This window comes from Eubalaena glacialis, chromosome 19, assembly GCF_028564815.1.
Source record: "Eubalaena glacialis isolate mEubGla1 chromosome 19, mEubGla1.1.hap2.+ XY, whole genome shotgun sequence".
Taxonomy (NCBI): domain Eukaryota; kingdom Metazoa; phylum Chordata; class Mammalia; order Artiodactyla; family Balaenidae; genus Eubalaena; species Eubalaena glacialis.
This window is the reverse complement of record NC_083734.1, coordinates 14,593,491-14,616,005: the sequence shown is the minus strand read 5'-3', so window position 1 is coordinate 14,616,005 and position 22,515 is coordinate 14,593,491. Positions and strand designations below refer to the sequence as shown.

The following is a 22,515-nucleotide window of genomic DNA, read 5'->3' as shown; positions in this document are numbered from 1 at the left end:
CAGAAAAGCACAGTATCTAATGATATAAATGGCACACAAACATTTGATGAAAGAATGAAGAACGCAAACTGAACTATGTTAATAGAGACTGAGAAATATATTCTGGTGGGCCTGACTATATCACAGATAAATGAAACCTATTTAAGGATCCCCCCCTAGATAGAACAAGAGATTCTATAGTCCCTTCTCAGCAATTTCAATAGGCCCTTTTTCTGCAGCCCATTTTATTTTGTAGAAAATTTAGCTACATCTGTCCCTAAAGAAGTTTCTGAGACCCAAAGAATCATCCTGAAGGTCTGAATTCTGTTCATTAAATACATAAAGGGGAATTTAGTATAGGTGTCCTATGTTATCAAACTTTAGCTAAATGCCTATAGTACATTCAAATAATATACACAATTAACAAGACTATGGCATCTTAGGGACTTATGAAGTATCTAGTATTATATGATCTGATCTTGAATTCTGTACATGAAATGACTAAAGAAGACCAAAACTCTTTCATAATACAAAAGTCAAGGCATTTGGGGATATTCTGAGAACTGGGTATACTGTAGTCTAGAAGGCTTACCAATTCATCTGCTATACATTATCAAGAAAAGGCAAAAGAATGTGAAGGGTTATAACTTGTCTTTCATATGGAAAAGTGGCTGGTTGATGTTTAAAAAAAAAAAAAAGGAGAGGGTAGGAAATAAGCCCATCAAAGCAATCTACAACAGAGAATACAAAAGTGCCATTTTAAATAATAACCAGATTTGATTCCCAATCAAGAGCCTCCTAGGGTGCATTCAGAGCAAGACAATCAAGGGGGAAAAAAATCTAGCTCTTTCCTTTATTTAAAAGACTAAGATCATCTACCACTTCACACCCATTAGGATGGCCACTATCAAGAAACCAGAAAACAGGTGTTGGCAAGAATGTGGAGAAATTGGACCCCATGCCCTGTTGGTGGGCATGTAAAATGGTACATTTGCTGCGTAAACCAGTATGGTAGTTCCTTGAAAAATTCTGAAAACAGAATTACCATATGACCCAGCAATTCCACTTCTGAGTATATACCAAAAAGAACTGAAAGCAGGATCTTGAACAGATATATCTGGATATTTTCATAGCAGCATTATTCATGATAGCTACAACATGGACGCAACCAAGTGTCCACTGACGGGTGAAGAGATAAGCAAAAGGTAGGTATATACATGCAAATGGAATATTAAAAAGAAAATTCTGCAATATGCTACGACATAGATGAACAGTAAGGACATTATACTAAGTGAAAGAAACCAGTCACAAAAACACAAACATTGCATGATTCCACTTATATGAGATACTTAAATAAGTCATAAAGAAAGTATAATGTTAGTTTCCAGGTGCTAAGGGGACAATAGGAAGTTACTGTTTAATGGATACAGTTTCAGTTTTACAAGATGGAAAGAATCATGGGGATGGATGGTAATGGCTTCACAAAAATGTGAATGTATTTAACACCACTGAACTATACACTAAAAAATGATCAACATGGTGGGACTTCCCTGGTGGTCCAGGGGTTAAGACTCTGAGCTCCCAATGCAGGGGACCAGGGTTCAATCCCTGGTCAGTAAACTAGATCTCACATGCCGCAACAAAGATCCCGCATAACACAGCCAACATCTGGCGCAGCCAAATAAATAAATAATTTTTTAAAAATATGTATCACTGTTTAAAAAAAATGATCAACGTGGTAAATTTTGTTATGTGTATTTTCTCACACACACACGATGAAGATGAACTAAGTAGCTCTGTCCCAAACTCTGTAGTCCCCCCTTCTCAATGAAAAGTAATCCAGATGACAGACATGATGATGATAGCATTGATAAAATCTTCAGTTAAGTAGGGACTGTTGAAAAGAAACTCCTCCAAAGACCCAACATGAGAAGAAACTTAAGACAATAAATTTATTTCTGGCTTGCATGAAGGCAAGCTTCCCAAATCATTATGTCGAATGGAAACAATGCAAAGTTATCTCAGGGGTGATGCAGAACTATCATGGGAAAAGCCAGGGGGAAAAAACCAAGGTACCTCTGTAAATTGTAAAACTCTCTGTAAAATTCACCTTGTTGAAATGATAAAAATCACCTCAGTAAAAATCTCTCTAGACCAATTATTAGTTATGAGGCATGGTTGTTTGAAATTGTTAGTTTGGGATCTATCAGAATATATATATATTTTTTAATTTCTTTTGGATGGGAACCATTTTTAAAGTCTTTATTGAATTTGTTACAATATTTCTTTTAATATTTATTTATTTATTTGGTTACACCACGTCTTAGTTGCAGCAGGCGGGCTCCTTAGTTGCAACTCACGAGCTCCACAGTTGCAGCATGTGGGCTCCTTAGTTATGGCATGCGTGTGGGATTTAGTTCCCTGACCAGGGATCAAACCCAGGCCCCCTGCGTTGGGAGTGCAGGGTCTTATCCAGTGTGCCACCAGGGAAGTCCCAGTACATACATACATACATACATACATACGTGGGGGGGGGGGGTGTGTGTATTGTTTGCGTTGGGTCTTCATTGCTGTCCGCGGGCTTTCTCTAGTTGTGTTGAGCAGGGGCTACTCTTCGTTGCGGTGCACAGGCTCCTCATTGCAGTGGCTTCTCTTATCGTGGAGCACAGGCTCTAGGCGTGCGTGCTTCCGCAGTTGCAGCACACGGGCTCAGCAGTTGCAGCACGCAGGCCCTAGAGTGCACATGCTTCAGTAGTTGTGGCTCGCGGGCTGTAGAGCGCAGGCTCCGTAGTTGTGGCACACGGGCTTAGCTACTCCGCAGCATGTGGGATCTTCTGGGACCAGGGATCAAACCTGTGTCCCCTGCATTGGCAGGCAGATTCTTAACCACTGCGCCACCAGGGAAGCCCCAGAATATATTTTATATGCATACATCTTGACTGACATATAGAGAAGTCTTTACCCCTCCCCCAAGATATATTAGTATTTATATTAAATGACAGTACTTCTTCAAAAGAGGAAGATCTATTGTTAAAATAGAAGTGTAAAAACTACACTTTTCAATATAATACCACCATTTTCCCCTCACACTGAGTTTTTCACTTTATCACATGACTATTATCTTACAGACACTTTACAAAATAACTAAAAACCTCAAATAAGGATAATACGATAATAAAGAGAAAAGAATCACCGTCACAAAAAGCCATTCTGCACTAGAAGAGAACAGCAAAAGGAAGAGAACAAATATCTTGAAGTATTTTCCCAGTTGCTGAAGAAAAAAGTTGTTTTTTTCTTTCGGTCGCACCGCACCACATGCGGGATCTCCGACCAGGGATCAACCCCGCACCCCCTGCAGTGAAAGCATGGAGGCCTAACCACTGGACCACCAGGGAATGCCCCAGTGTCAAAAGTTTAAATTTTGGGAACATTTCCAAACACTGAAAGCTGGGATGTATGAAGGTGAATGTCTCTTGTACCATACACAGAAAAAATATTTGTGTTTTCTGGGTCAAAAGTGGGGAAGATAAGTACAGCAGCAAAGGAAAACCTGATGTTTGCATGGGTTGGGGTAGGGAGGTGGGGGAGTTCCCAAATGAATAAAAAGCAGAAAACCAGACTTGTGCCAGCAACAGTAGAGAATAGCTAGATTGAGGACCAAAGGGAGAACTAAAAGGCATAAGACGAAAGAGCTCAGGCTGGCCAGAGAGCTTAATGTGATGAATATCTCCCTTAAAATCTCAATACTTAGTTCTGAAGAGATATGGTTTAGAAATTAAGGAATGAAAAGAAGGAAATCCACCAGAGACTTAGTGTGCACGGAAGGGGGAAGTGTTATGCCCTTTAATGATTCATTCATATTGAGGCATGCCATGAAAGCAAAATGTCCTTCATATAGCATGCACATATTTAACATACCAGCCAAAGGATGATCTTTAGAAAAGCTGGCATATAATTTTGCGACAGCTCTGCCTCCCCTAAGATTCTGGAAAGCAGAGAGACCTGGATGTAATCTACTTAATCTCTCACAATTGAAAGTACAAGAGACAGTAAACATGTTTTCAACCTTTTCTGAATTGTGATTGATAATTCTGTATTCCCAAAGGATAGGACAGGTGAGCTTGGGAACCAAATTATTCACCAAATTTCAGAGCCTTGACACAACAAAGGTTTCTTTCTCACTCAAATGTTTGTGAGAGTCCACCATCTTGGGGCTGTACAGTTCGGTACTTGAGGATTCTCTAGTCAAGGAAGCAAGGGAAGAAACAGAAGAATCAGGAAAGGGTTCGTCACTGTCTCTGTTAAGTCCCCTACATACGAACCTTCAAGTTGTGAACTTTCAAAGATACGAACATGCGTTAGCACGTCCAATCATCTAAGTCAGTTCACCTTTCTGGAGTACACTGTCACGTGCATGCAACCTTTACAAGTGGTTGTGCTTTTGTGTACTTTACAGTACTGTACAGAGTACAATAGTATAGTGTCTTTATTTCAAGCTAGATCTGCAAGAGGATGACTTCATTGAACTCCTTGCGTGCAACATGAGGAGCTTACTAATGAAGATCTGATGGAATTGGAGACCCACAGAAAGGACGAAGAGAGACAAAAGAAGTAGTAACTGAAGAATCAAAGAGACTCACAATGTGGGAAATGGCAAGGAGATTTTACTTGAGGAGGCACTTTTAGTTTTTTGAGGCACAGGATCCAAACGTAGAACAGTACCGCAGCAGCCGTTCAGATTACAATCCAGTCCTACCGTGTCATTTACGACGAGAAAAAAAGAGCTACTACCCAGACATGACTGGATCGTTTTTTCAAGAGGGTAGGTAGAATTGAATCCATCAAGGAACCAGAACCTGTGCCATCAACGTCAGGTGTGAGTGAAATTGCAGCTTGCCCTCTGTCTCCTATTGCTGATGATCCTTCAGCTCTACCATCTCCCACCTCCTCTCCCTCCTCCAGTCAGTAACTCTTCTTGCCTGTTCACTCGATGCCAGCCCTTGTATGCCAGCTGCTGTACTGCACTACTGTGCTTTTCAAGGTACTGTTTGTTTTATGTATTATTTCTATGAAAAGTATTATAAACCTACTACAGTACAGTACTATACAGCAAATTGTGTTAGTTGGGTGCCTAGGCTAACTTTGTTGGGCGCCTAGGCTAACTTTGTTGGGCTTAGTAACAAACTGGACTTACAAACGCGCTCTCAGAACAGAACAAGTTCGTATGTAAGGGACTTACGTGTACACAGTTACACATACAATTTCTGCTCACATTTCACTGGCCAAACAGCTCACATGACCCTGCTGTTGCCCAAGTACAAGAAGTTGGAAGAAGGGGGGAAGGCACACTACAGTGTCTCAATATAGCTTAAAAAAAAAAAAAAAAAAAAGGCTATCAAACCAGACATTACTTATAAGATGACAGATACGCATAGGAATTATGGGCAATTAATTAACACAGACCACGAATTTTGTCTATGGTTAATGACAATTGAAGCAACAACTTAAAATGTCCCAAGCTGGACTTTCCTGGTGGCACAGTGGTTAAGAATCCACCTGCCAACGCAGGGGACACGGGTTCGAGCCCTGGTCCAGGAAGATCCCACATGCCACGGAGCAACTAAGCCCATGTGCCACAACTACTGAAGCCCACGCGCCTAGAGCCCGTGCTCCACAACAAGCCACCACAATGACAAGCCCGCCCACCGCAACGAAGAGTAGCCCCCACTCGCCGCAACTACAGAAAGCCCGCACGCAGCAACAAAGACCCAATGCAGCCAAAAATAAATTAATTTTTTAAAACTCCAAAAAAAAAGAAATAAAGAAAATAAAATAAAATGTCCCAAGCTAAATTTTGTTCCTGTATTTGATAACAAGAAGTATGCAAGTTTGTTGGAGAAAAAATTTCCAAGGTACTAAACCTAAGAGGAATTTACCATATGGATCTTTATGTAAAAAGGAAGAGTCACAGAAAATGTTTGACTCGATTTACACAAGAGAAGCAGTCTTCACTCAGATACTTCTGATTTCATGAAATCAATGAGAGCATTTCTACAGGAAGTTACCTATGTGAATGTCCAGGTGTTATGCTGCTTTCAGATGATTTGATGGACTTAGACAACCTCCAATAAATGAGTGAAATTATCAGCTAAGCAAAATTTATACAACCACTAAACAATCAATTCATATGGATAACCCAATGACAATCACCATCCTGTCTTACAGATTTCTAAAAGAATCGTATCTCTTGGTAGCAATGACTTAATATTTAGGAATATACAGGTAAGAACCAAATTTTTTCTAAAACTATGCATTTTCTCTGTCACAGTGACGAATACTCCACTGGCACCAATAATTCTGTACCATAAAGCATGGAAAAGAAATTTGATTTGGACAATTTTAAGGGCAGGTATTGTCAGCTAATCATAAAAGAAATTCAGTATGATCCCTACGGAACATAATTTTTGACAGAGCTATACTCTCATAACCCCATCAGATTAAGCTGGTTACAAAACATTCTCAGAAAACTAACGTGACTTAAATTGGCTGTTGAACATTAAATCCAATCCTGCCAAATTCGACAATTTAGTTTCATCACTAATAATTCACCTGCCTAAGTCTGCACAAAGTTTGTGATTCCATCACTTTAAAATGTTTTTTGCACTTGTATGAGTGTGCTTCGCGAAAACACAATTTAAGATTTTACATTACTCAAAATTGTAAGTCAATCTATTAAAAAATTCTTAACTGGGAATCCCTTGGTGGTCCAATGGTTAGGACTCGGTGCTTTCACTGCCGAGGGCCCACGTTCAATCCTGGCTGGGGAACTAAGATCCCACAAGCCATGCGGCACAGCCAAAAATAAATAAATAAAAAAAATTAACTACTTTAATTCCAACAGTAAATAATGTGGAAAGGATCTAAAAATACAGTTAAAAGCTGATGTTTGTAGCTTTAGGAGACTTATATCATATATTTTCCTAGAGAGATAAAAAGCTATAGTAATCACTAGTTATATTTTGTTAAAACCAACAAAATATTGAGATGTATCTTACATATATTAAGAAGACTTACTTTTTTTAAAATTTTTATTTATTTATTTATTTATGGCTGTGTTGGGTCTTCACTTCTGTGCGAGGGCTCTCTCTAGTTGTGGCGCGCGGGGGCCACTCTTCATCGCGGGGCGCGGGCCTCTCACTATCGTGGCCTCTCTTGTCGCGGAGCACAGGCTCCAGACGCGCAGGCTCAGTAATTGTGGCTCACGGGCCTAGCTGCTCTGCGGCATGTGGGATCTTCCCAGACCAGGGCTCGAACCCGTGTCCCCTGCATCGGCAGGCAGATTCTCAACCACTGCGTCACCAGGGAAGCCCCCAAGAAGACTTATTTTAAAAAGCAATCTGAGTAGACAGTTTGGCCAAGATTTGGAAGCCACTCCTGGGTTTTGTTTTTATTTTTTATTTATTTTTGGCTGTGCTGGGTCTTTGTTGCGGCACATGCAGGCTTTCTCTAGTTGCAGTGTGCGGGCTTCTCATTGCAGTGGCTTCTCCTGTTGTGGAGCATGGGCCCTAAGCACGTGGGCTCAGTAGTTGTGGCACGTGGGCTCAGTAGTTGTGGCGCACAGGCTCTAGGATGCACAGGCTTCAGTAGTTGTGGTGCACAGGCTTAGCTGTCCCCACGGCACGTGGGATCTTCCCAGACCAGGGATCGAACCCGTATCCCCTGCATTGGCAAGCGGATTCTTAACCACTGTGCCACCAGGGAAGTCCCTGGGATTCTTCTTTAAGCAAAATTTTAAATGGCTTAAAGTTGACAGAATAAATCTGACATCTAAATACACTTTGTGTTGAGTACTATATGAAATGAACAGGATGCTGAAACAAAACAGGAGATCTGAGAAGCCTCTCTAAAGAGGTCTTATATTTTATTCCAGTAACATTTTTACTACTCTTGTCATATCTACATATCACTTGTACTGTTACTAGGTGGACCAAAAGACACACACACTTCGGGAAACGGCATGGTAGGAAACCACATTTATAGCCAGAATGATGCAGATTAGATTTTCACTCTGGCTTAGATATTCACTTACATGCTATTTGACCTATGTCACTTAACCTCTATGAACTTGTTTCCTCACCTACAACTTGGAAGATACCCATCACATGAGAGTTAAAATGAGACTGCATCGTAAACTCCCTGGCACATAATAGGAACTCAACAATATGTTAAAATCCTTTTCTTTGCTTGCCTCTTTTAAGACTTAACAAACAAACAGGAATCCAGAAAGATGTAAGCACTTAGAGAAGTGTTAACACTGTGCTTGAAGCAGTAATAAGCTAAATAAAGAACAGTGAACTTGGTCTTAATGGCATTTACAATGTTGAATCCTTTCCAAATGGTTTTCAATTCACTTTGCTCAGATCCACCACAGGAATCACTAACTATGGAAACTACAGCCTTACAAAATATGTTTCATAAATAGTAAGACTTGACAGTTGAAATTACTCCTTGATCCATGGGCTGCAGAATGGACGTTGTGTTAGCAGGCATGAAAACAGCATTAATCTCATCGTACATCTCTTATCAGAGCTCTTGGGTGACCAGGTGCATTGTCAATGAGCAGCAATATTTCGAAAGGAATCTTTTTTTCTGAGCAGTAGATCTCAACAGTGGGCTTAAAATATTCAATAAACCATGTTGTAAACAGATGTGCTGTCATCCAGGCTTTGTTGTTCCATTTACAGAGCTCAGGCAGAGTAAATTTAGCATAATTTTTAAGGGTCCTAGGATTTTCAGAAATCAATAAATGTGGGGCTTCCCTGGGGGTGCAGTGGTTAAGAATTCGCCTGCCAGTGCAGTGGACATGGGTTCGAGCCCTGGTCTGGGAAGATCCCACATGCCGCAGAGCAGCTAAGCCCGAGCGCCACAACTACTGAGACCACACGCCTAGAGCCTGTGCTCCGCAACAAGAGAAGCCACTGCAATGAGAAGCCCGTGCACCGCAACGAAGAGTAGCCCCCACTCGTCGCAACTACAGAAAGCCCACACGCACCAACGAAGACCCAACGCAGCCAAAAATAAATAAATAAATAAAATAAATTTAAGAAAAAAAATCAATAAATGAGCATTGGCTTCAACTTCAAATCACCAGCTGCATTAGCACCTAATAAGAGTGTCAGCCTGTCCTTTGAAGCTTTTAAGCCAGGCCCTGACTTCTCTCTAGCTATGAAAGTCACAGATGGGATCTTTTTCCAGTAGAAGGCTATGAAACATATGTTTGACAATGGAAAAGCGACAGAAATCAATAAACTACGTAAATGAAGGGAAAAAATAGTAAGAGGTCCATACTCAAAGTATGCAGCACCACTCAAAAACAAGAGTTAATTGATCCTTTTTTTAAAAAACTGGACAAAAAACTATGCAATATTGCCACAGAATTTCCCATATTCTCCAACTCAGGGTCTCTGGCAATTCACTGCTGAAAAAACAGTAAGACAGCCTCCAAGAAGGGAGCTCTACAAGGTCATCTAGTCAAATCTAGCTGTATACCCGGAGATATGTATTAAATTTGAGTACTGATCAAATGCCTTAATTTTTAATAAGCATCCTCAGTGACTTAGTCAGGGATTTGAGAAACGATCTATTCCCGTGTTTCTCAACCCTGGCTGCACAGTAAAATCCCTTGGGAAGGTTTTCTTCTTTAAAGGTAGACTGACATAGGTGAACAAACCAGACATTTTAAAAGTTTTTATGTTAGTCTGGTTGAAATGGTCCAATTTTTTAAAAAATAAATTTATTTATTTTTGGCTGCGTTGGGTCTTCGTTGCGGAGCACGGGCTCTAAGTATGCAGGCTTCAGTAGTTGTGGTATGCGGGCTCAGTAGTTGTGGCTCATGGGCTCAGTAGTTGTGGCTTATGGGCTGAGCTGCTCCGCAGCATGTGGGATCTTCCCAGACCAGGGATCGAACCCGTGTCTCCTGCACTGGCAGGCAGATTTTTAACCACTGCACCACCAGGGAAGTCCCAATTTTTGTTTTAAAAAACCTTTTTTATATTCACAATGTTTTGTTGAAGGAAGAAGGCATGTGGCTGAATAACATATATAATGTGATTTCTATGAAAGAATGCAGTACATTACGTGTATATACTATAAATATGTATCTATCTTTAGGACACTTTTTTTTTTTACATTAACATCTCTGAAACCCAGATTTCTCTTAGTCACTGGCATGTCATGATGCAGTTAGCGTTTTTCTGTATTAGTGTGATGCATGTTATATCAATAACATTAGAGTCAATAAAACAAATTATGTTTGTGAATACATGCATTGGCACTTGAGCAAAGTTATAAAAGTATATTCAAACTGTCAACAACAGTTACATCCGGCAGGTTGGAGTAGCTGTCAATATTTTTTACTTGATAGGGCTGTACTTGTTTAACTTTTTTTACATTTAATTTTAGCTTCTGTAGTTAAAAACAAGAATCGGGAAAATTGTGGACTTCCCTGGTGGTCCAGTGGCTAAGAATCCGCCTTCCAACGCAGGGGATGCAGATTCGATCCCTGTTCGGGGAACTAAGATCTCACATGCCTCAGGGCAACTACAGAGCCCGCGCGCACCATAACTAGAGAGAAGCCCACACACTGCAACGAAAGATCCTACATGCCGCAACTAAGACCTGACGCAGCCAAATATAAAATAAATATTTTTTTTAGAAAAGTGGGAGGGCTTCCCTGGTGGCACAGTGGTTAGGAATCCGCCTGCCAATGCAGGGGACACAGGTTCGAGCCTTGGTCCAAGAAGATCCCACATGCCGCAGAGCAACTAAGCCTGTGTGCCACAGCTACTGAGCCTGTGCTCTAGAGCTCACGAGCCACAACTACTGAGCCCATGTGCCACAACTACTGAAGCCCGTGCGCCTAGAGCCCGTGCTCCGCAACAAGAGAAGCCACCGCGATGAGAAACCTGCGCACCGCAACGAAGAGTAGCCCCTGCTCGCCGCAACTAGAGAAAGCCCACAAGCAGCAATGAAGACCCAATGCAGCCAAAAATAAATAAATAAGAAATTACAAAGTGGTATTTTTCTTCTGCTCAATACTGTTTAATCTATTCTTTTTTTTCTATAAATTTATTTATTTATTTATTTATTTATGGCTGTGTTGGGTCTTCGTTGCTGCATGTGGGCTTTCTCTAGTTGCGGCGAGCAGGGGCTACTCTTTGTTGTGGTGCGCGGGCTTCTTATTGCGGTTGCTTCTCTTGTTGTGGAGCACGGAGCCTAGGCGCACAGGCTTCAGTAGATGCAGCACGCGAGCTCAGTGGTCATGGCTCGCGGGCTCTAGAGCGCGGGCTCAGTAGTTGTAGCACACGGGCTTAGTTGCTCCGTGGCATGTGGGATCTTCCCAGACCAGGGCTCAAACCCGTGTCCCCTGCATTGGCAGGAGGATTCTTAACCACTGTGCCCCCAGGGAAGTCCCATAATCTCTCTATTCCTTGATTAAATAAAATAACATGTGAACATCTTCAATGGCCATGTGAAAAAGCCAGGGGGTTTAGGAATAAGCACTAATTAAGATTTCAAAGCTAGAAACAAAGAATCTCACAATGCATAAGGGGAAAGCAGAAAGACAACAGTAATTTAAAATATAAAACAGTAAGAAAAACTCCACATTAATAAATAGGATTCTACTGGTTACACTTAAGGAACCATATTAATACTACATAATCTAATAAATCCAAACATTTTCTTACAACTGCATTTTACCAACTGTAAAGTATAATACTGAGACTAACTCTCCTCTGGAAAGAACAATGAAGGTAGCAGCCTTGTACATTCTCTTTATCCTGACAACTAGCAAAAAAGGATGAAATTCCATTCATGTTATTCGGTAGAAAAAACAGTATTTTATGCAGCACCTTTTCTCCAAAATGATCAAAGTATCTGGGGTCCCTATGTCACACAGTTCCAAGAGAAGTTTATCATGCCAAAGTGACCCTGAAAGTGCTGCATTAAAAGAATTGCAAATACAGCAAATTTAAATCCATTATTGTGAGAAAAGAAAAAAAAAAAAAGCAGAGAACAGACCTACAAAGTGAAAATAGGTCAACTCAAGTAAGGTAAGTAAAAAAGCTAAACCAGCCTCTGAGGGAAAGTATTCGTGCACAGTCCCTCATTAATCCTGGTGCTTCCTTAAAAGCTTGATGCCTTTTGGGGTATACTGAAGCCTCATCTTCCAGGCCTTCCAACCACAACTTAACATTACGTTAAATCACATAAAATGATCATTTTTGTAGGTCAAAAATGGCTGAGGGCTTCCCTGGTGGTGCAGTGGTTGAGAATCTGCCTGCCAGTGCAGGGGACACGGGTTGGAGCCCTGGTCTGGGAAGATCCCACATACCACGGAGCAACTGGGCCCGTGAGCCACAACTACTGAGCCTGCGCGTCTGGAGCCTGTGCTCCGCAACAAGAGAGGCCGCGACAGTGAGAGGCCCGCGCACCGCGATGAAGAGTGGCCCCCGCTCGCCGCAACTAGAGAAAGCCCTCGCACAGAAACGAAGACCCAACACAGCCAAAAATAAAATAAATAACTTTATTTTTTTTAAAAAAAGGCTGAAATTGACAATTTCATACAGTTGAACCTTGTAATTCATTCAACACAAGCAGGAATATATATGAAAACTTGGCAAATGGGAGTTCCTCTATTAAATGAACTAGTAGCTTAGCTGACTGGAGTAAAACCCAAAGTTGTAGACACAATCCACAGCTGAATTTAGATTTCTTTCATAGCCCTCCACTCTGCTGGTCACAAGGCAAAGATTACTTTTTTTAAAATTTCTGCCTGCAAATTGTATAAAACAGCTTTCAGAAGTCTATTATACAGAGACTTCCCTGGTGGTCCAGTGGTTAAGACTCCATGTTCCCAATGCAGGGGGCATCGATCCCCGGTTGGGGAACTAAGATCCCGCATACCCCACAGCGCGACCTAAAAATAATAATAAAAATAATAGTAGTAATAATAATAATAAAAGAAGTCTATTATACAGATGAGAAAAACAGGCCCTGAGACTAAGTTACATGTCTGAAGGAACAATAATCAGAAATAAAACATGGACATGACAGACCTCCCCTAAATTTAATGATTTCTGGTCCAGTGCTCATTCTACTATCTCATCTCTCTCTTCAATGAAAAATACACTCAAAGCTACATACCCTTCTGCCTTCTTCATATATGAAAGAACACAGAAATTAAGCCAAAAGACTGTTCAAAATAACCTTTAAGTTATAAAGTTAAAACCTAAAGAACAGGGCTTCCCTGGTGGTGCAGTGGTTAAGAATCCACCTGCCAATGCAGGAGACACAGGTTCGAGCCCTGGTCCAGGAAGATCCCACATGCCACGGAGCAACTAAGCCCGTGCACCACAACTACTGAACCTGCACTCTAGAGCCCGTGAGCCACAACTACTGAGCCTGCATGCTGCAACTACTGAAGCCCACGTGCCAGAGCCTGTGCTCTGCAACAAGAGAAGACACCACAATGAGAAGCCCACGCATCACAACGAAGACTAGCTCCCACTCGCCGCAACTAGAGAAAGCCCGCGTGGCGCAGAAGCGAAGACCCAGCGCAACCAAAAAAATAAAATAAATAAGAATACGTAAATAAATTTATATATATTAAAAAAAAAAAACTAAGAAACAGAGACTTCCCTGGTGGTCCAGTGGTTAAGAATCCACCTTCCAATGCAGGGGGCTCGGCCTCAATCCCTGGTCGGGGAGCTAAGATCCCACATGCCACAGGGCAACTAAGTCCACGAGCCCCAACCAGTGAGCCCGCGTGTCACAACTACAGAACCTACACGCCACAACTACAGAGAAGCCCGCATGCCATAACAAAGACCCGACACAGCCAAAGACAAAATAAAAAATTTTTTTTTAATGTAAGGAACAGAAATAGAGCTTCAACTGGTTTGGACTAATGTTTACATACAAGTATGGAAGTGGATGGACTTATGAGCTTGGGAATGAAACAGACTAGCTGAATCCCAGTGATCCCTACTGCTGTCACCTTTCCTTAAGTTCTTAATCCTTATCTGTAAAAGTACCTACTCTGGGGGCTTCCTTGGTGGCGCAGTGGTTGAGAATCTGCCTGCCAATGCAGGGGACACGGGTTCAAGCCCTGGTCTGGGAAGATCCCACATGCCGCGGAGCAACTAGGCTCGTGAGCCACAATTACTGAGCCTGCGCGTCTGGAGCCTGTGATCCGCAACAAGAGAGGCCGTGATAGTGAAAGGCCCGCGCACCACGATGAAGAGTGGCCCCCACTTGCCGCAAACCAAAGAAAGCGCTCGCACGGAAACGAAGACCCAACACAGCCATAAATAAATATAAATAAATAAATAAAGTACCTACTCTGTAGGGTTGTTTTTGAGGATTGAGAGAATGTTAAGCACCTGGAATAGTTTTTAATAAATAGCATATGGTACTGTTACAGGGTTTTATTATCACAGAGTCAATGAAAATAATTTTTTGAGAAAACTTTTGTTTGTTAATACCACTTAACACTAGTAGTCAATAAAGAAAGAATTTGATATGGGACAGGGACCAGCACCAGGTATAATGCCTTACATTGTACCAAACACCACTGTTGTTACTAATTCAAATTAACTCTTAATTACACATACTAACAGAAAAGTAATTCTAAAAGCATTTACACATTCACTGCAAAATAAGCCCCTTGAACAGACCTTTTGTCTGTTTTGTTTACTGGTGCATCCCAAGTTGTCTAGAACAGTGCCTGGTACATACTCTGAATACTAAGGTTTTTCAAAACACAATAATCTTGACACTCAAATATGTACCATTTTTCTTCTTCATGCACCAGCCTAAACAGAGGAGCCTCTCACTCTAAAATTAACTCATACTTTCCCTTAAAAAAGAGTAAAACAATTTTTAGCCTTGGGAATTCCCTGGTGGTCCAGTGGTTCGGACTCCACGCTTTCACTGCTGAGGGCCCAGGTTCGATCCGTAGTTGGGGAACTAAGATAGCACAAGCTGCGCAGCCGGCCAAAAAAAAAAAAAAGTCTAGCCTTAAAAAAATTTTAGGGCTTCCCTGGTGGGGCAGTGGTTAAGAATCCGCCTGCCAATGCAGGGGACATGGGTTCAAGCCCTGGTCCGGGAAGATCCCGCATGCCGCGGAGCAGCTAAGCCCGTGTGCCGCAACTACTGAGCCTGCGCTCTAGAGCCCAAGAGCCACAACTACTGAGCCCGAGTGCCAGAACTACTGAAGCCCAAGTGCCTAGAGCCCATGCTCTGCAACAAGAGAAGCCACTGCAATGAGAAGCCCATGCAGTGCAACGAAGAGTAGCCCCTGCTCGCCACAACTAGAGAAAGCCCGCATGCAGCAACAAAGACCCAACGCAACCAAAAATAAATAAATTTAATAAATTTAAAAAGAAAAAAGGAAGAACTACATACCAGGGACTTCCCTGGCGGTCCACTGGTTAGGACTCCGCGCTTCCACTTCAGGGGGCGCAAGTTCCATCCTTGGTCAGGGAACTAAGATCCTGTATGCCACAAGGTGCAGCCAAAAAATCAAGTACTACATACCTCAACATGGCCAAAGTATAGGTTATACTGCTTGGGAATAAATTTGGACAACCTTCATCCTCTGGATATGCAATTTTACAGATGAGTTAAGATTAAGGATTTTGTTTTGAGAACTAACCTTTATGCAAATGTAACTTGCACACTAAACCCATGAGAATACACTTGCTCAGAATAACTCAAAAAAGGTACGTTATCCTCTAATATGAATGTAGATCAACAGCAAAAACATTTACTTCATCTCTGACAATGGGTAAGAGGAAGTTTTCACAATTAATACTACTACCTGATAATTATACTTTGCAGTTTACAAAACCCCACAACTTCATAACCACCCTTGAAATTAGCAAGCAAGGTAGATATCATTAATCCCCAATCTACAGATGAGGAATCCAGATGATTCCAAGGCCTTTGCACTACATTACATCCACCAAAGTATGAGTCATTTTTTTTTAAGTATTCTGACTTCCTAACAAGCAAATTTAACAAGGTAACTATTTATTTATTATAAATTTATTTATTTATTTTTGGCTGTATTGGGTCTTCGTTGCGCGTGCCAGCTTTCTCTAGGTGCGGTGAGCGGGGGCTACTCTTCGTTGAGGTGCCCAGGTTTCTCATTGCGGTGGCTTCTCGTTGCGGAGCACAGGCTCTAGACGCGTGGGCTTCAGTGGTTATGGCACACGGGCTCAGTAGTGGTGGCTCGCAGGCTCTAGAACGCAGGCTCAGTAGTTGTGGCGCACGGGCTTAGCTGCTCCGCGGCATGTGGGATCTTCCCGGACCAGGGCTCAAACCTGTGTCCCCTGCACTGGCAGGCGGATTCTTAACCACTGCGCCACCAGGGAAGTCCAAAAGTCATTAATTCTTATTCACAATAACGTGTCTCCTCCAAATTTTTATATGTGAAGAAAAGGGCTTAACACATTTTATATTGCTTTAGCTAGATAAAATCCTGTCCTGATCACAAATGAAGCCTACCAATGACAGATCTGCCCAGCTACTATGATGGATCGATCACTGGAAGAAGGGTAATAAATTCAAGATTAAATTTCAAAAAGATAAACCAGCATCATGATCATATGTTTTCTAAACTATTCAGGATTCAGTGTTCTAAACATAATGATCATAACAAGACGTGGGTGAGACTTTAAAAATATTATTTGGAAAGTTCTAAACTTAAGACAGACGCTGCTGCTAAGGGTCTGCACCTAAGTCAAGTATTTTTAAACACAGATCTAGCTCAAGGTAAACATACATAAAACCAACATACTTGGCTTTGACACTATCAGTCTGATTGACTAGTTAGTATGCCAGTAAGCTCTATTTTCAGCAACTACTGTATTCTTGACGTTTCCAGCTCCCATTTGGGGGAAAGGGGAGTGAGAGGAGGAAAGCTTTCACTTTGCCTTTGATCTGTCTTATGTTCTGCCAAATAATAACTTCATTTGAAAGAAAAAAACCAATATTCTGGGGATTCAGATCTAAGATATCTTGGTGGTAGAGGGATGGACAAAGCTTAGGAAACTTTCTAAATGAGACAACTAGTAGCAACAAATGGTCTTAAGTAGGACGACCATAGGGCAAGTTTGTAGTTTCAGCACCATTATGAATTGGCACCCCTTCACTTCAAGGTATCCTGACTTGAATAAATTATGATGACCCTTCTATTATTATGGCAGCTGTTATTACAACTTAGTAAACTTAAACGAGCTTCTGAAATTGTTCCTAGGAGAGTGACTTGCATGAATATTTAGTTAATGAGCTCAAAGTAATGTTATCTTGGCAAACCAATTTGTCAACTGCGATGTATCTGTATTTAACTGTATCAAACTGTTAACTGACCATTTCAAAAACCGTGAAAACAATCTTGTTTCTGTTCCCCACTACCCCTTAATAGATTCTGCTTGACAGCTAGCTAGTCTACCATTTGGAACATTTGAGAATCATTTGCCAACCTCCCTGCCCCCCAAATTTTTATGACTATATCATTAAGGGCTGCATTCATTAAGACTAAGGTAAGGGGCAGAAACGTTTTAGAAGTACTTTACAGAAATGCATGGCATTAAGTTATATCCCAATATAGAAATTGTGATAAAGCAAAAAACCTAAATACAAACACACTCTGAGACTACCTAAAATTCATCACTCTAACTTCATTCACTGTGCATTGTTTTTGAAAGAAAACAAGAGGTTTCTTTAGAAAAGTATGAAGATATCTTATCTATTTACAATGGATATGAGTCAAGTCATAAATAACAAAACATATTATGTGAAGTAACTGCTAAAAAAATAAGTATACCCCTCCTCCCACAAGGCACCATCTGATTTAGTTACACATGGGTCTTTTGTGAGTGGCTCAGGAGAAATAAGAGTACCAGTCTAAAGGTCATCAGACAGACAAGTTCTGGCTTTGCCATATACTTGCCAACTAATCATGTGATACAGGAAAATTTTTTTTTTTTAAAGATCACTAAATCTTCTCAAATTCACTTTCCTGAACCATAAAATGGAATTAACATTACCTACTTCAATATCACATGAAATAAGTAAAAAATTTTCTGAAAGTGGTCTGTGAAATGTGAAGTTCTATATAAATATGAAATTATATAACGTAAAGTTTAAAATTTTAACCTTTATCCTATGCCTGTCATTACTGTTTAAATACACTTTACTTAAATGTAAGGCTAAAAAATTGCTGGAAAATCAGCCTTACAGCCCTTTAAAAAAAAAAAAATCATGCTTTCAGATCAGCTTCTTAAAGTATTTGAAACTCATTTGTAAAATTAGATACATTAATTCACTGTGCTGAAATTTCACTTGCTATACCAGGTTAAAGTCAAGAAATTTTTAAGATATTTCATATTCCCTTGACCAAGCTATAAAACAATTATGAAAAGCCTGCTTATTCGTATGGACTTTCAGTGGGTTTGCTTGTACTTAATGAATCCAAAATTTGCTCAGTTGAGTATCTGTGTTCTTCCCCATACTAGAATTCAAAGGTGAAAAGGGTGCCTAGAAATGTCCACAGTAAGAATTTACCCCATCACCACCTCAAATTGCAATGATTCATGATTTCATTATATTCTATAGTTTTGTAAGCCAACAGAATAGACTGAATTATATATTGTGTATATGCACAAAAGTATACACAAAAGAGCATCTACCTTAAATACAAAGACCAAAAGCTACTTGTAGGAGGAATTTTTTAATTGCATTATCCAACTCTGCTTATGTTTAGGTAGGAGAAAAGAAATGTATTCAATAAAGTTAACTCCATTAACTGAAATAGCAATTAATTTCAGCATTAAGTGAAACAGCAACAATAAAAATTATTACTGGCCTATAGTCAAAGAACTGATAATTAACCCGCGCTTTTAAACTCATTACTAAAGTCAATTTACTCTCATCCATTTTTTTTTTCCTAACAAGATGTATATTAAGGAGCTAATTCAAAACATGCCCCCCACCCCTCACTGACTACCAAAATAAGCCAGAGATGAGGCTCTGGTGTCTTAAAAGGACAGCTCTCAAGTGACACAGAACAGATACATTCCTGGTGTTGCGTTCACAGACTGAATCAAACATGACCATCAAAATGTTACCCCTACTTCATGTGGAGCTAATCATCACATGGAGAAGAAAAGTGAAAAAAGGCCAAAACCAGCACTACCCCACAACCCAAATGTAGCTTATGCTGACCGCTCTATTCTCAAAAAATGTAGAAACTACTCATTTTCCCCCCTCTATATTCCCCACTTTCCCATACTAATATGGTTCATATACATGAGAAGTTAAGACTTCAGAAATGCTAAGAGATGACGGGCTTGCTTAATATGGTTATGAATAATATAAAAACCAACCCTTAGACTACTGTTGTTACATGATAAGATGCTAGATTTAATCTTCAAAGTGAACAGTCCTAGCCCCAAACTTCAATATTTCCCATCTGCAACACCAAACTGTCCTTTTCCTGAACACAGCTTAGCTCGTCCTCCAGTACCATTAAATAATCTGCATCAATTGATTCCAATTCCCCAGGACAAAGTTAAATGATGCCACAAAAAAGTTTAAGTACTAGGTTCAACATAACATGCAAGATAAAGACTAAAGGTACCGCAAGAACAAGGAAAAAAGCCAATATGTATATCCAACTACACCAAACCAAATCATCAAAAGCACTCTTCACCTTCCCCATACCTGATAAATTGTTTGGCAACTATAACTATGGGGTCATTTTTTTTGTGACCACAAACAAAACTGAATTATTGCACCCAATAAAGGAGTGGACAAGGTAGAGGATGATTCCTAATGACTATCTTCCTCTTTTTCCTTTCCAATGAATCCCTCCCAATTTTGTGCCCAAAAGTCACAAGAGAGCCTCTCCACCTGGGAGATCCTATATACCCCCCACCCGTAGATCCTGAAGGACAACCCTAATGTTTAAACAACAGTAAGGATGTGGCTCTATAGTCCTGTGTTGAATAACCAATTAAGCCTTTGGTCAAAAATCCTCAACACCCAATTCCAAAAATATGATTTTCACACTAAACTGTCACTTACTTGGAAGCTACAATCACAAGCTTCCAAATCAGTTTTTAAAACAAGTTCTTAAAAAAACCTTCCTCCATGTCCTTTTTGGTGATCACAGCAGGTTTACTCAAAGCCTAAATCCCTACAGAACAAAAAACATTCAAATACAATTTAGAGTTTCTTCCCAAGGGCACTGGTAGATTAAGAGGGGAACCTATTTGGGGCAGGAGAGGGGAAGAAAAAAAAAACTTCCATTACAAGCACACCTACATTTGTTTGACTTTTAAACACTGAAATAAAGACAAGTCTGACCTTGAGCTGTATTTCCCCATCTTATTCCCCTCCCCCTCCCAACAGAAATCTTGTTCAATACAAACGGCAATTTAAGGATTTACAAAACGAAATTTAGTGATCTTTCCTGAATAAGAGTTCGAGGTCTTTTCTCCTAATTTTCAAATTCCTGAATCCTAATGTATGATGACACACTGGGACTAGCCCTGAGGCTATTCACATGACTAAACAGGCATTCAAGGAAAGCAAGGTTCCCACACAGCATGTTGAAAAATAAATGGTTTAATGAAGAAAAATCTAAAGATCACTGACACTTGATTCCAACCATGTCTCACCCCACAACAGCATTAAAAACACAAAAAGCATACATATGATTTTTTGTTTTGATAATACTAGTTTAACGGATGTGGGGGTAATTCAAATACCTAGGTCCAAAATGGGGGGAGGGAGGGACCCAGGCCGGGAGGGGCAATTTAAAAAAGCAGCAGTTTGGGACTGAGCAAACAGACACAATGGCCACTTCGATAAAGTTCTGAAAAATGACTATAGCACCTTTAGGGACAAAGGAGCAATGAACAAAGAAGAACTGTTCGAATCTGTACATAAAGCCGTCTATTAAAATTGGAGAAAAGAAAACAGGATCTGCTGGGATCCCTTATGTTCTTAATACAAAAACCCAAGTCTCTGCTGAGTGCTTTGGGATAAGTGAATATCCCCAGTGAAGTACGAACACGCATTCCAAGTCAGGGGAGTCAACCAAAATAGTTACTACACGTTATATGAAAAAACTTTATTTTTCAACAGGTCCTTCCATCTGTCATAACGCTGCGTGTAAACAGGAAAGTTATCATTTTTAAATACCGGTAGATTGAAGCACAGGCATGGAAAAGGGACTAAGAGTCATGATCTCCTAGTTTCCTGTTCAGTGTTCTATCCAGCAGAACCCACAACTTATGGAGCCAGAAAATGATTACAGAAACTTCGAGCTCTCTGGGATAAGTCTGAGGACAGGGAGCGTGAAAGAGATTTTTCTAGACCTCTTTAGAAAAAGGCGAGGTTGAACGGAAAGCCTAAAAAACCCCGCTACAAGGTGTGCCGGCCTACGGGAAGGAAATCCGACCATAGCATCTCAGCTGGCCTCCGCCCAAGGATGAACTGCAGTGATTCCCACTCTCTCCCCCCTTCTCCCACCCTCATCCAAGACGGCCCCCCCACCACAAGCCCAGAGAAGCCCTCCGCTCGCAAGGGTTCTCCTTTGTGAGACTCCACAGCCGCCGCCCCACTTTGGGCCTCCGGGGAAAAGCCACCGCCCCCACCCGCCATATTTCCCTGAAAGGCGCCCGCGCTACAGCGCCCAGTCGCCACTCTCCTCCATGTGGCGGGTGTTTCTTCCCTCATCACGCCACCAAATTGTTCACCACGTCCCAAAACCGGCCCAGAAACTCCCCTGGGGATTCCTCGCCCGGAGACAGCACCCGCCATCTCCTCCCCCGCCCCCGCCCCGGGACTCGCCCTCCCCCCCAGCCGCCATTTTACAACCAACTTCTCCACCCTATGGCCTTGGTCTCCTCGGCTCGCGAATGTCTGCAGCTGAGGACTCCGAAAGGGTCAAATTCCTGAGCCTTGAGCCTCCTACCGCTCCGGGAGCCCAGAGGCCATTTCCTGCTTCCCGAATCCACGTCCCCGGGCCAGGCTTGGAGACGATGCCGCCATTTTGTCTCCTGCTCCCGGCCTCTGTGGGCGGCGGCATAGGGTCCGAGAATTCCAGCCCCCCGTTGCCCCGCCAACTCACCGTCGTATCGCTCAGCCTGCTCGGCCAGCTTCGCCTGGTACACCAGATCCTCCCGATCATCCATAGCGGCAGCGGCTCCGGCAGGGTCTGCGCGACGGATGGAAGCGGATAGCGTCTCCAACTCTCAGCCTCTCGCTCCGCGCCCGGGCAGCAAAAATGGCGGCGCTTCAATCCGGGACTTCCGCCTGCGCACGCGGACAACTGCTCAGCTCTATGGCAACCGCTCCCTGGCAACTGGCGCGGGGGGCGGGTCCGCGAGCGAAGCGCCCGAAGAGGCTGGAACCAGCAAGACGCCCCTCCTCCGTGGGCTCAGCGGCTGCTCTAGGCGG

At 41.7% G+C, this 22,515-nt stretch overlaps 1 protein-coding gene across 1 annotated transcript in view; it reads right to left on the bottom strand.

Annotated features, from left to right (window-relative positions):
* YWHAE (tyrosine 3-monooxygenase/tryptophan 5-monooxygenase activation protein epsilon) overlaps positions 1 to 22,363 on the bottom strand; it is a 40,188-nt gene extending 17,825 nt beyond the window's left edge. The window contains exon 1 of the mRNA XM_061175154.1: positions 22,187 to 22,363. Coding sequence (XP_061031137.1) covers positions 22,187 to 22,250 — 64 coding nt within the window. The 5' untranslated portion in view covers positions 22,251 to 22,363. The remainder of the gene's footprint in view (positions 1 to 22,186) is intronic.
* Between the last annotated feature and the right edge of the window lie 152 nt (positions 22,364 to 22,515).